At 38.8% G+C, this 15,377-nt stretch overlaps 1 protein-coding gene across 1 annotated transcript in view; it reads left to right on the forward strand.

Moving 5' to 3' along the window:
- The window catches only part of ITGB4 (integrin subunit beta 4), a 158,267-nt gene that overhangs the window by 130,567 nt on the left and 12,323 nt on the right, over positions 1 to 15,377 (forward strand). Inside the window, 6 exon segments of the mRNA XM_053709074.1 lie at positions 33 to 227; positions 6,265 to 6,468; positions 8,313 to 8,426; positions 8,503 to 8,652; positions 8,954 to 9,142; positions 9,288 to 9,443. Coding sequence (XP_053565049.1) covers positions 33 to 227; positions 6,265 to 6,468; positions 8,313 to 8,426; positions 8,503 to 8,652; positions 8,954 to 9,142; positions 9,288 to 9,443 — 1,008 coding nt within the window.

A 15,377-nucleotide genomic window follows, 5' to 3' on the forward strand; every position in this document is an offset into this window, starting at 1 on the left:
CCTCTGTCTAAGCCACCCCCTGTCCCCTGAAGGCCGACACTGGAAGTACGTACCTCTCTTGGGATCGGAGCTGGACTTGCGGCACGTCACCTGGAAGTTGCCTGTAGATGTTATACCGCGTCTGTCAGCCAGCAGTAGTCTATCCACAGACACAGAGGCCCTGATGGATCAGATGGATAATGCCAGCTCCCTGAAGTGGAAGGGGACCATCCGTGAGATCCCAGAAGGTGACAGCAGGACAATGGTGGAGGGGTCCAGTGATATCTGCTTCCCTTACTCCCTCTCCCACCCCACCTGTGTAAAGTGCTAACAGCCTGTAGTTTGCTTTGTGGACCTCTTTATACTGCATGGCACTTGGGATTGGCAGTGCAACCTCTAATGGGTACTTTGGGCCTGCTTACTGAGATATTCATCCTTCCATGCTTCTGCAGCCTGTATTACTGCAAGTTCTAACTTTTAGGCAAGGAATCTTTGTCTTTTTAACTGGTATGTTTCTACATTTATGTGGATATCTTTAAGGGCTGCTATGACATCAGTGTTGCCACAAGCCAATAGAAAGTTGCCGTGTCATCATGAAACAGCATAAATACAGACCAATAACATATAGACCCAAAGACTGAAGCCCTCAATCCGAAGCCCTTATCACTATCCCAAAGCAAACAAAAGTGCCAAGAAATGTAGCTTGATGTTTGAAAGGCATCAATTTGTGGAAGTAAACATTAATATATATATTTAAATGTGTGTGTATGTATATATATATATATATATATATATATATATATATTACATTTTACATTATCACTTTGCCAAAGAATTGTTTATTTTAGCTCTTCTGTGTTGGATTCTGTACAACTTGCATTTCTGATCTATGGTGTTGGCTTCATCTCTTTCCATTTCTTTTATAAACATGTCAGATTTTAGTATTTGTGATTATTTTATACATCTGTTATAGCAACTAATGTCTTAAAGGGGCAGTAAACACCTTGAAATTTGTATATAACATTTTTAGCTATATATAATAAAAAAACTTTGCGATACATTTTAATTATTACTTTTGCTTCTCTTTCATGTAATTTACCTCTGAAAATTAAGCATTTTCTAATTCTTAGAAATTGAATTTAACCTCCCGACTTCACAAGACTAACCCTACTACATATATGTCCCTAATTGGCTTTAACTGAAAACAACTACACAACAGTGCACTTTATACTAACATTATTAATGGCACTAGCCTTGTTGTTTGTTGACTAAAGTCAAGATTGGTTCCTGCTCCAAATAAGGCAATGATTGCTGGAGTTTGGCTACTGAATAATAACTGCAGTAAAAAGGATGTTAATTTGTTTTTAAAAGATGAATATGTAGCTGATATGTTATTCCGAAGCAACAGAATTACAAGATGTTTACTGTCCCTTTAAGAAGAGTTGAAACCCCTGTAGCAGCCTGGAATGAAGTTATCTGACCAATACCAGAACTTAGATTAATTACTTATGTGGGCATCTGATCTGACGACCGTTTTTGTCACTGACCATAATCATGTGTGTGGAATGTTGTGGCAGAGATCTAGACATTGCTGTGAGCATAGCATCTAGTGTGAGCAACAGTCATTAAAGGGGTAGGTCTATTATATATTTTAGAGTTAGAATTACCCCCCTATATGCTAGAGAGGGTTGCAATACTTTGTGATATACTAGGGTTGAAGCACAAATTTAAACCAAGAAGCCTTTGCCAAATATAGCAGTAACAGGCTGAAACACAAATACACTACAAGAATTATTTAACAATATATAGACGGCCACACAGGGCACATTGTATGTTTTAAAATATTATGAACTACAAAGTCCCCCGTGTAAATCCACTACCCTCTATGTCAGGGAAACTGTTTTAACTGGGTGAAGGCACAACTGAGTTGACCATTCATTCCTATTATTGTACTGTAGGTCAATAAAATTTAAGTAAGGACACATAGCTAGGCACATCTTATAGGGTCCCAAACACTGTACAGAGGTACACGGGCACAATGGAGTGAGTTCTGACTGGGTGGAGTCACTCCAATCTGTGTATATGAGTGTTTGAATGTAAGGGTATATGATTGTGTGAATTTACCCAAACAATCAGCAAGAACAACACAGTGTGTTCACCAAAAATGGGCCGGCATCTAAACTTACATTCTTGCATTTCAAATAAAGATACCAAGAGAATAAAAATAATTTGATAATAGGACTAAATTAGAAAGTTGCATGCTCTATCTGAATCATGATAGAAAAAAATTGGGTTCAGTGTCCCTTTAACTTAAAAGGTTTTCATGCAGTCTGATTATTTGCAACATTGTATAAAAATTGTGTTACCAGTGACAGCACTGAGAATACAATACGCTAAAATACTAAATTGTGCAGATTCTCTAAATAAAATACCCTAAATTAAGAGATTACCACACTCTGTAGTATATTAAGAAAAAAAATACATATAACTTCTACTCTAGAAAAAAATAGGGACTAATGAAACTACCCTGTCATAATTAGAGCACCATTCAAGCCTCAAGTACACTAGTGGCTTTATTCCACAGTAGTTTCTCTTAGCAATGCCCCTAGCAAACCTTTTTAGCCACTCCCCTAGGAACCCTTCTTAAACAACCCCCTAGCGACCCCTCTTATCCACTCCCCTAGCAAACCTTCTTAGCCACTCCCCTAGGAACCCTTCTTAGCCACTCCCCTAGGAACCCTTCTTAAACAACCCCCTAGCGACCCCTCTTATACACTTCCCTAGCAAACCTTCTTAGCCACTCCCCTAGGAACCCTTCTTAGCCACTCCCCTAGGAACCCTTCTTAAACAACCCCCTAGCAACCCCTCTTAGCCACTCCCCTAGCAAACCTTCTTAGCCACTCCCCTAGCAAACCTTCTTAGCCACTCCCATAGGAATCCTTCTTAAACAATCCTCTAGCAACCCCTCTTAGCTCAACCTCTAGCAAACCTTCTTAGCCACTGCCCTAGGAACCCTTCTTAAACAATCCCCTAGCAACCCCTCTTAGCCACTCCCCTAGCAAACCTTCTTAGCCACTCCCCTAGGAACCCTTCTTAAACAATCCCCTAGCAACCCCTCTTAGCCACTCCCCTAGGAACCCTTTTTAAACAACCCACTAGCAAACCTTCTTAGCCACTCCCCTAGGAACCCTTCTTAAACAATCCCTTAACAACCCCTCTTAGCTCAGCCTCTAGCAAACCTTCTTAGCCACTGCCCTAGGAACCCTCCTTAAACAATCCCCTAGCAACCGCTGCTAGCCACACCTCTGGCAACCCCTCTAAATACTTACTAAATTCTGCTCCCATGTACATTTTCTAGTAATCGGTGTGTAAAACTGGGATTGAAAAAGTAATATGTACCATTTTCATTTATTTTCTGTGGCAGCTTTTTCATTCAGGTGATAGAGCAACAATATGATGGGGAAGGGTTCACTCACTTCATTTTAAAACAAAGGCAGGTGCCTCTATACTGAAGTTGTCCTAGAGTTGTCATGGAGATACTGTGATCATACTGATGTTGCCTGCACATAAATGTTGCAGATGAAATTGCTGCTGGTGCCAACACCTGTTAACCACACTGCCCTGGCATATATGGGGTTAACCCTAAACAGAAGCCTAAATATCACAATGTTACCTCTCCCCTGCCCTCAAGATGGCTGATTGGGAATGTTTTTGAAGTGTGATGCACGAGCTGTGAGAGCTCCTATTCTATTTGTTTGATCATATTGTATCTAATAGATGTTCTTCAACCCTTCTCTCCATTCTGCTGTTGTCCTCTTCATTTTTTTTATCCCTCCTTTTACACTTATCCTCATCCCTTCTTCACATATCTCCTCTCTGCTTCCCTCTACTCCCCCCTTTCCATCACCTACCCTATTCCTTCCTGTTGCCCTTCTCTCCCTACCCATTTATCTCTCTTCTTTTGCTTACTTTGCCCCTCAAATAAAACAATGATGTAAGGAGAATATGAATGAAGATTACCACCTTTTTACTCCTCTCCATTGCTTAAAGGGAAATTAAACTCAAAATTTTTCTTTCATGATTCAGATAGAAAACTATTTTTAAACAACTTTCCAATTTACTTCTGTTATCTAATTTGCTTTGTTCCCTTGCTATCCTTTGTTAAAGGAGCGGCAATACACTACTGTGAGCTAGCTTAAAGCCAATGACAAGAGGAATATATGTGTAGCCACCAATCAGGAACTTCTGAGCATTTCAAGTTATACGTTTCAACAAAGAGAACGAAACAAATTAGATACATTGGAAAGTTAATTAAAAGAATATGCTCTGAGTCATCAATGAAAAAGATTGGGTTTCATGTCCCTTTAATTCCTCTGTCTTTTTCACATTCTATTCTTGTGCCTCTATTGTCTATTCCTATTGTTCCCTCGCTCTGCCGCTGCCCTCTCACTACTCTTCTCTTGCTGTCTCTGCCATATATTTTTGCCCTTTCAGTTTCTCTCTATATCTGTCCCTCACCCAGTCTATTTCACTTTACCATATCCGATCTGTAAAGAGAGTTGTACTTATCTTGCAGTCAGCTCTAGGTTAAACCTCTGCCCTTCCTATTGGCAGTTCTAGGAAGTGAGGTGCCAACTGTACCTCTATCATCCTTTTAACCACCCTGTGTGTATATATTTATAGATTTGCAAGAAAGTACATGCCCTTTGCCTTAAAGGGATAGAAAACTCAAAATTGAATTGTGCAAAGGTGCATTTCAATTTGAAATACAATCATTTTTTGTAATATACTTTTATTAGCAAAAATTCTTCTAGTAAAATTTACTGTTTTTCTACGGCATACATACATATCCTGCGAGCACCGTGCACCAGTATTCTAACATCATGCCTGCTCAAAGAGCTGGCAGTGGTGTGTATTTTTTTCTGTAAAGACATCATTTGTGTCATACAAGCCACCGCTGACTCTGCGAAGGTGTGGTATCTGAATACTGGTGCACAGGCACTCACAGGATATGTGCGTATGCCGCAGAAAAATGAAAGTATATTGCAAACATGCTTCTATTTTACATTTAAATGCACTCATGCACATTTCTTTTTTGACACTTCTATCCCTTAAAGGGACACTGAACCCAAATTTTTTTTTTAGTGGTTCAGATAGAGCATGCAATTTTAAGCAACTTTCTAATTTACTCCTACTATCAAATTGCCTTTATTCTCTTGGTATCTTTATTTAAAAAGCAAGAATGTAAGTTTAGATGCCAGCCCATTTTTGGTGAACAGCCTGGGTTGTCCTTGCTGATTGGACAACACCAATAAACAAGTGCTGTCCAACAATTGGCTGGCTCCTTAGCTTAGATGCCTTCTTTTTCAAATAAAGATAGCAAGAGAACAAAGAAAAATTGATAATAGGAGTAAATTAGAAAGTTGTTTAAAATTGCATGCTCTATACGAATCACAAAATAAAACATTTGGGTTCAGTGTCCCTTTAAGGTGTGCAAGAAATGTGGGAAAAGGGCATTTCAATAAGAACCAGGAGAAAAAAAAGTAGTAAAAATGAATGACCCCACAACCAATATCGGCCTACAGGGGTGATACGTAGCTTTGTGTTATTCTTTTTTTATTACCCATAGTTTTTAAGGTTTAGAACCACCCTCATATCTACCAGTTAAAGGGACAGTAAACACATTTCTGTTGTTCTGCTATAGTATAACTTACAAGTCACATCTAAATATTTTAAAAAACAAATTTAACATCTGCAGCTGCAATTATTAGCCAAACTCTACCCATCACGTGCCTTGTTTGGAGAAGCCAATTGGGCTTGAGTGTGCAGCTGACAAAACTAGCTACAGTCATATTGTTAGTATAAGTGCATTATTTTGCAGATGTTACCTATTTAAGCCAATTAGGGAAATATATGCAGCAGAGTCAGCCTTGAAAAGTCAGGAAGGTGCATTTCCAGCTCTGACAATTAGAAAGCCACCATTTTAAGAGCTCAATTATATGGAAAAAAATGGCAAAATAAATCATGAAAGTATATTGCACACTTGTTTTAATATGCATAACTAAACCATCTATATTAAAGTCTCGTTGTGTTTACAGTACCTTCAAAAATAAACATTAATCTGTAGGGAAATTACTAAAAAATCATTTGGGGTTTAAAAGTTATGAATGTAGAGGCTACTAGTGGCAATATATTGTTAGCTTCCCTGATCGAGTTTCATTTCAGAATGATCCAGGTATTTTGGAGATCAGTGGGACCTTCCTAACTTGTTTGTCTTCTCTTCAGAACAATTGCTAAATGGTCGTATGGACTTTACATTCCCTGGTTCAACCAGCAGCCTGACACGCACAGTGACCACTGGGTACCAACAGCTCGCACCCAACATGCATCATGAGACCCACAGATTTGGCAGCACTAGTTCGCAGCACTCTCAGCACTCCAGCTCTCAGCACTCAAGTTCTCAGCACTCAACTCTCATAAGTGGACATAGTGAGTAACAATGAAGTTGGGGCACTGGGAGTTGGGTAACTAGTAAAGAGGTTTGGAGGTACCACACTAGGGGATTGTATGCACCTTAAGTTAGCAAAGCTTATGAGGGTCAATGTGTAACGTAAATTAGAAAGAAAATACTTTTGGCAATGTGAAGGGCAGGGGGGTGGGGTCATGAGAGTCAAATATAAACATAGAGGGTTTTGGGGCACAAGAGATTATGTAAGGGTTAGTTATGTAAGGGTTAATTATTTAAGGGTTAGTGGTAAGCAAATGAAAGTAACAGACTGTGTGAGGGATAATTGGGTTATCAGGATTTTACAAAGACCCACTAAGTACTTATGTTTCTTAGAGTATTTCTGTTGTTTTGTGAGTGTTGAACTGTGGTGGTCACTTTCACTACACTTTCCCCTCTGTCCCAATACCTCCTCACTTCTGTCACCCTGTCTTCCTTGTACCTAGCTCATTTACCTCATACTCCATAACTTGTAGCTCATTTCCAAATCTTCCCTCTTTTACTTAACCAACTTGCTCCATTCTTCCTTTCTCTCATTTTCCTGACCATCCTCAGTCTCCATATTTTACTAAGATGCCTTGCCACACCTACCTAGCGGATATGCTCCATCATCTATGTGCTGTTTTCAGTTTTCTTCCGTCTGGTCAACTACATTATGTTTTGGCCCATCATCATGACCTGTTTTCACCTACTGAAATTCTACCCCTCTATACATAATGAACTTACTAATCACGTAGATCCAAAATCTGCTATTTTTTATTTTTAAGTCTTTTCAAAATGTTTGTAGCTTCTCTGTTCCTTTCCTCTTGATCTCAACCCTTATCTGTCTCCTCTCCCTGTAACACCTTTTGGTATTTGGTTCCTCCTCACGGTCTCCTGCTGTCTCTTTTCCATGCCCCTCCCACAGAGTGGGTCAGGGGACACTTGCTCCCCATGCAGAATTACACTGAAAGACGCCACGCATGGGCAGAGTTGAAGGGTTACCAAGGCAACTGCACAGTTCGAGATGCTATAATCATGGCCGATGGTCCCAGAGGGACAAGCCCAGTGATAGGTACCATGGAAACATGTCACCCTCATGCTGATTGGTCATCGCTTCCATGGATGCTTAACCTCATCAGTGCTCAACTCCTCATCTATGAGACCCAAACCCTGCAAGAGAATGTACTGCATTGTTTAGTGATACTGAGTTATATCTATACACGAGCCAGTGGAATGTTCTCAAAGGGGTTCAAGGCCTTGTGGGGCGCTATCATTATTTTAAACAATAATGTTAAAATAAATTATACTCAATACTACTTTGGAATGCAGTACATTTGCCTTTGGGGGGGGTCTGGAGCATGGATTGATGCTTTAATCCTTTATATGCCTATATAATATTTAACTAATTGAAATGCATATCAACATTACAATCTTCTGGCAGTATATGTTTGTCACCTACTTGCTGGAAAAAATACTTCCCTTCCTGCTCATCAAAACTGCTGCTTTCATTCCCCTTACACAGCTGAGACTTAAGGGACTTCTGCTGTCTCTGACTATAGAGGTGCTAATACTGCTCTACCATAACTCCCGCATACTCTGACTCCGTGCCTGGTCATGCATGAGGGGTCCAGAAACTGCATCCCACAAAAACTTGGGGTGGGAGGGACAATACTAGGGAACAAGAACACTGTGACAATATGAGGTGACATGTGGATAATTTGTTCTTGAAGCCGATGTGTAATTCCCTGGAGCTGACTGAATATTTGCCATCCTGTTTTTATTGGTGTCCTGAATATTTTCCTACGCCATTTGACATTGTTCTTTCCCTCCCCATGTTATTGTACAGCTACAACAGGACAGAGCAGACTAGGACTTCCCCCTCTTATGATCGGAGGAAGAGGTCGTACTCCATCAGAGGATGTAAGGGATGCGCTAAGTAGCCTGGATGTGGCTATTCAAGGTGATTATGCACAAAACATTGTAGGACAGACTGGTAATCTTCCAACTGACCCCTAACCTCTAGTTTCTCCTCACAGACTCACGCCTTTCCCCAGGGATCCCAGACACTCCCACCCGCCTGGTGTTCTCAGCTCTTGGACCTACATCACTTAAAGTCAGCTGGCAGGAGCCACAGTGTGAAAAAGAGGTGCTAGGGTACAAGGTGCATTACCAGCTGCTCAATGGAGGTAAGCAACACACTTAGGTTGTCTTTTGGGTGTCATAATAAATACTTGTACCTTTTGCTCTAAGTAAAGGGTGGTTCCAGATCTTTTGTCATGAGGACATCATATGGCATCTGCTATTCTGCCAATAAGGGATTCTCATGATGTAATAAGCTACAATATTTCCAAAAACATGACATGCAAGGCTTGTTAGTTGATTAATACCATAGCACTAGTTTTTGTAGCCTGTGCTATGTTCTCCTACAAGTCATTGGTTGTTTGATGACCTTGCAGCTTGCATGTTAACTTCTCCCTCTCCCACCAGCTGACTCACGAACCATTGACATACCGAACCCACGGGAGAACTCTGTAGTCGTGGAGGATCTGCTCCCCAACCATTCCTACATGTTCCGAGTCAAGGCACAGAGCGAGGAAGGATGGGGACCGGAGCGTGAAGGAGTAATCACCATTGAGTCACAGGTGGACCCTCAGAGTCCCCTCAGCCCAGTGCCAGGTATTAGGGGTTTCTGTTTAGACAATGTGATTTAATCTCTTATAAATGATGAGAACTAATTTGATATTTTTGCAATTTACTTCTTTGCATATATAGTACCAAATTGTTGAGATTTAAATTGAAGTTTGACTTGTTTTCTTGGCAGGATCTCCCTTTACCCTTAGCACACCAAGTGCTCCTGGACCTCTTGTTTTCACAGCCCTGACTCCAGACTCCTTACAACTAAGCTGGGTGAGACCTCGAAAACCCAACGGAACCATTCTAGGATACATGGTCACTTGCGAGATGCTTCATGGAGGTGGTAAGTGTACCTCGGAAGAGAGAGAAAACATCTGCAAGTATTGTAAAATGACCAGAGACCCATGGGACATACATTTTTTTAAATGGATTAGTCACTGATGAATTTACATTCATTAAAGGGACATAAAACCCCAAATGTTTCTTTCATGATTCAAGAACGAGAATGCAATTTTAAAAAAACTTCAAATTTACTTTTATTATAAAATTTGCTTAGTTCTCATGCTATTCTTTGTTGAAGATATATCTAGCTAGGTAGTGTGCACATATCTGGAGCACTGCATGACAGGAAACAGTGCTGCCATCTAGTGCTCTTGCTAATGTATAACATTGTTACAAAAGTGTTACCATATAGTGCTGCAGGCACGTGCACACTCCTGAATTTACCTTTATGCTGTTCAACAAAGGATAACAAGAAAACAAAGAAAATTTCATACTAGAAGTAAATTGGAAAGTTGTTTAAAATGATATGCTGTAACTTAATCACGAAAAAACATTTTTGGGTTTTATGTCCCTTTAAAGGCATAAGAAAGTCCAAATTAAACTTGTAAGAATCAGACAGAGCAGGTCATTTTAATATACTTTTAAAATCACTTCTATTTGCGTTTTTTATAAGCTTCGTTATTTGTGTGAAAGGAACAGGATAAAATATTTTTGCATGAAAACAGTTTAAAGGTAAACTGTACTCCAAAAGTGTCTGGCATCCATATGCAGCATCTAAACTAACTGTTTAAAGGGACATGAAACCCAAAACATGATTCAGATAGAGCAAATCATTTTAAACAACTTTCTAATTTACTTCTGTTATCTAATTTGCTTCATTTTCTTGGTATCCTTTGTTTAAGGAGCAGCAATGCACTACTGGGAGCTAGCTGAATACATTGGGTAAGCCAATGGCAAGAGACATATATGTGCAGCTACCAATCAGCAGCCAGATCTCTGCAGTGCACTACTGCTCCTGAGCCTACCTTGGTACTTGTTACTAATGCTCATTGGCTGATGGGTATTAGCTTCTGATGCTCATTGGCTGATGGGTATTAGCTTCTGATGCTCATTGGCACTTGTTACTAATGCTCATTGGCTGATGGGTATTAGCTTCTGATGCTCATTGGTTGATGGGTATTAGCTTCTGATGCTCATTGACCATTACTAGGAAGTATCTGTAAGTCAACTATCAATAGTAGGATAAAACATCTTTACAAGTGTCTCTTTAAGTTAGAGGTTTATTTTGGTTGTTTGTGCAGAACTGGTCTGTGGGTGGGATAAATGCTATTGGTGGACAATGACAAACCTTACAAGCATAAAAACAAATACTGATTTTAATAAAAAAAAAAAAGTAGTTCATACATTTTAGAGTGCTATCTTTTAGATGTAACACTGTAAAAAATACTTCAATGCCCCTTTAAACGTAGAAATGAATGTGGGTTTATTCTGGTCCAGCCTGGGATTAAAAAGCAGCCCAGGAAAAGACCAGCTCTTTTTTGTCTGCAGAATGCACGTGCAACATTTTTCTTAAGGGGATTTCTGTGATACTCCTTCCCCCAATACGTTATTCAGATTTATATGATATTAGTTTATAATAACAAAATGCCAGATTGTTGTTATGTAGGTACATACAACTCCCTTTCAGTGTAAAAATGATTATCCATAGTGGGATCAGAAGACATTTCAAACAGTGTGTCACTCGGTCTCACAGTGTGACTAGACACTAGAAACCATTTAAAGGAGGGCTACTAAATGGTACATGGTCTACAAGAAAATACTTTATGAATGTAAAGTTGAATGAATGAGTGTCCGGTTTTTAAAAATACTATTAAAAACAGGGGCACTTTCAATCATTAAACTTTACATTGCAGTGTTTTTTCAAAAATACTCACCTTTTTCTTTAGCAAACCCAGACCGGCGATCCTCCGCCCATATCTCCTCTGTACTTAGCACAGCAATGACGAAACCGTCTTCCTCCAATCGCATGGCCTCATGAGCTGGACACCTATGGGGTGCACGCCATGATTGGAGGAAGCCGGTTTTGTCATTGCGGTGCTAAGTACAGAGGAGCTGTGGGCGGAGGATCGCTGGTCTGGGTTGCCTCAAGAAAAAGGTAAATATTTAAACAAGTAAAAACAAAAAGAAAGTGCCTCATGGTGTTGTAATCACAAATGGATGTGAAGCAATGTGCAACATAAGGTGAACAGGTACTCACAAGTGTGATGGCACTCTTGATGAAAAAAGTGCAAATGAGCAGGCTGACCTTTAACAGAAAGATATCCTAATGATAGCAGGATAAACTGAATGGATATCCACAGTAAAGCTGGTAGCCCCTTATCCGTGTGAAGTGATGTACGTATCCTCCAAATAGGGAAAGGTAAGGCCTCCGGATGCCGTCTCGGCTACAGAGAATCCAGACCGGGAGGGCAAGGTGAGGCCTCCGGATGTCGTCTCAGCTGCAGAGGATTCATACCAGGAGGTAGCGGTATGGAGGAACACACAAAGATGGAGTAGTAATGTTTGCTCCTATTAACTGGTCTGGCAAATGGATATGAAAGTTCATAAAAGGGTTAAAAACATCTGAGTATGATAAAAACAAGAATTTATTGAGCTTAACAACGTGTTTCTCGGCCTCAAAGCTCTTGGCCGTTTCTTCAGGTTAGATACAAAATTTGCCCACTATGAGGCTTAAAAAGACATACATCGGATGTGATAGGACATTGTATAAGCCAATGGTGAGAGTTGATACATAATCTGTACACAGCATTGTAGCGAAACCAGAACATCAATGTTAGTTAAAAAAATAGAATCTAAGTGTCAGAAAAATAGAAACTAAATAATAAAACAAAAACTGTAATGACATATTATTGTTAAGCTGGAGTTGAAAAAAAAATTATAATAAAAAAAAAAAAAAAAATATATATATATATATATACTGTATATATATGTATAATTGATAAGTAATAGCAAAGGCTGAAAAAATATATATTTTTTTAATTTTAAAACATTTTCGACATGACAGCGTAATATCGATGCTGATCTTATATTAACTAGGAGAATTATCGGAACATATAAAATAATCTAGAAATAATCTATTCAGTGGTTCATCGTGTTATAGTTAAACCACCTTGGAATAAAAACGGTGTAGTATAATGATACTTTACATTCACCGTGCAATTTAGAAGCCATTTAGAGACAAATCTGAAAAGTGTATGAAAATATAATCGTACAGAACTTTGATTCGTAAGAGCATAGTTTAGAGATGTATAGGTATTTCGGAACAAGAGTAATTGGTAAAAATAAAAAAAGAGTTTTTGTTATCAGAGGAAGACAAATCTCGACATTGTAAATGAATAAATAAATAGGAAAAATAAAATATGTATAAAGAAGTAAATATATATATATATAAAGAAATAAATATATATCAATTTATATAATTATCTTAGGAGACATCTCATTAAGAGGTTGAAAAATATTGGGATGCTATTTTTTCAAAAGCACAATTTTATGGGAACGATGAAAAAAAGATAATGATAATAGAAAGAACTGATATAAATGGAGGAAAGTCAGATGAAAGAGGGGAATCTGGGGCAGTTATATTAGTTGAAAGCAGCTAAATCAACATTGGAGTTGAGACCTGATGGGAACAGAGTATTCAATTTATGTATCCAAAAGGTCTCACGTTGTCTAAGTTTGATGATTCGATTATAGTCTGTAGATGGAGGGACATAATCTATTGGATATAATTGGAAAATATCATAATTGCCGTCATGTTTATTGAGACAATGATCTGGTACACTGTGTTTGATGTTTTTCTTTTTACAATTTTTGCAATTGCGCCAGTGTTCTCCCCAACGGACCCTGGCTTTTCAAAGGTGTGCCCCACGTATTGGACCCCACAAATACATTCCAAAACGTAAACGATGAAGCTGGAGTTACAGTTAAAAAATCTACCAATTACAAAATTTTCTCCTGTAGAATTTGATTTAAAGGTTTTTTTTTACCAGAAGTTATAAGTTGCATCCTTTTTTACCACATTTATAAACACCTAACTGGCTCAAGAAAGTTTTAGGTTTTTTGTTTTTATTGGAATTCTTATGTTTAACTTTTTTACTGGGAGCTAACTTGCTCCTAAGCGTAGGAGCTCTGGTGTAAACTATCCTAGGATGGTCTTTGACTATGGATTTTAGAATAGGATCTTTCTGGATGATGTACCAATGTTTATTTAAAATGTGACGTATTTGTTTGTAATTACTATTATACTGTGTAATGAACATCGGGTCCATGGAGGTTTGATTGTCATTGTTTTTCTTATTTGTAATGGTTTTGTCTAAAAGTTGGTTTCTAGCTAGAAGTCTTGCTTTATTTAGACATTGATCTAATAAGTCTTTGGGATATCCTTTCTCTATAAATCTATCATAGATTATGTATCAACTCTCACCATTGGCTTATACAATGTATGTCTTTTTAAGCCTCATGGTGGGCAAATTTTGTATCTAACCTGAAGAAATGGCCAAGAGCTTTGCGGCTGAGAAACGCGTTGTTAAGCTCAATAAATTATTGTTTCTTTTACAAAGATATGATGAGTCCACGGATTTCCTCCTTATTTGTGGGATATTAACCTCCTGCTAACAGGAAGTGGCAAAGAGCACCACAGTAGAGCTGTATATATAGCCCCTCCCCTTCTCCTCCACCCTCAGTCATTCTCTTTGCCTGTGTTATACTAGGAAGACATGGTAAAGTGAGATGTTAGTTTTAGTTTCTTCAATCAAGAAGTTTTTTATTTTAAATGGTACCGGTGCGTACTATTTTCCTCAGGGGGATATGGAAGAAGATTTCTGCCCTGAGGTTTGATGATCTTAGCATTTGTAACCAAGATCCACGCTGGTTCCCACAAGACTTCTGAAGGTAACCATGAGACATCTTCAGTGTGGAGACCGGTTTCATGCTACAAGCAGCATTAAGGTATGTGCAGCCTTTTTTTCTGAGGAGACTTGGTGTATCAGAACTGGCTGGCATTATTTCCCTGTATGGGAATGGGGTAAGCAATAAAACCTATTTTAAGAAGAGGGGTGTTACTGGAGTCCCTATTTTATATTTATCATTAGTTGATATTTGGGCATTATGTGACATGGGAGACAATATAAAAAACAATGTTTTATGTTTTCTATTTTTGACACTTAAAACTTATTGGTTTTATGCTTGAGGGCGGAGCCTATTTTGGCGCAATTTCCTCAGGCTTAGCAGCAGCAAACAGTAACTCGGTGGCTCCTGGACTGTGTAGCTGGTCTGAAGGGTTGGAAACTTGATTCGAAGTACCCTGGGGGCAGGTAGGCGCCACAGAGTGTATTTTTATCTATCTTTTGACTACATGTTGATATAAGTACTTCTAAAGCCTTATTTCTGCCCTTGCTTCTGGGTGCAGTAATTTTTGGATTAACCAACGATATTAAGTTAAATTTGGGAATAATTTAACGCTTTTTGTGCATTTTGGAAAAATTGTTCACTTTTTCTTTTCTTAAAGGCACAGTACACGCTTTTTCTAATGTTTATTTTATACTATAAATAAGTGTTTAAACGACTTTTGTGGTATTACTAGTCTGTTCAACATGTCTGCCAATGAGGTTTCTCATTGTTCTATGTGTTTAGAAGCTATTGTGCAACCCCCTCTAACATTGTGTAACTTTTGTACCGAAAGGGCTTTACAATGTAAAAAGCATATTTTAAATAAAGTAAGTGTGCCTAAGGATGATTCTCAGTCTGAAGAGAATCAGGATATGCCATCCAATTCTCCCCAAGTGTCACAACCTTTTATGCCCACACAAGCGACGCCTAGTACTTCTAATGCGTCTAATTCCTTTACTCTGCAGGAGATGGCTGCAGTTATGTCAACTACCCTTACAGAGGTATTGTCTAAATTACCAGTGTTGCAGGGTAAACACAGTAGGTCAAG

Source organism: Bombina bombina, chromosome 1 (assembly GCF_027579735.1).
Source record: "Bombina bombina isolate aBomBom1 chromosome 1, aBomBom1.pri, whole genome shotgun sequence".
NCBI lineage: Eukaryota > Metazoa > Chordata > Amphibia > Anura > Bombinatoridae > Bombina > Bombina bombina.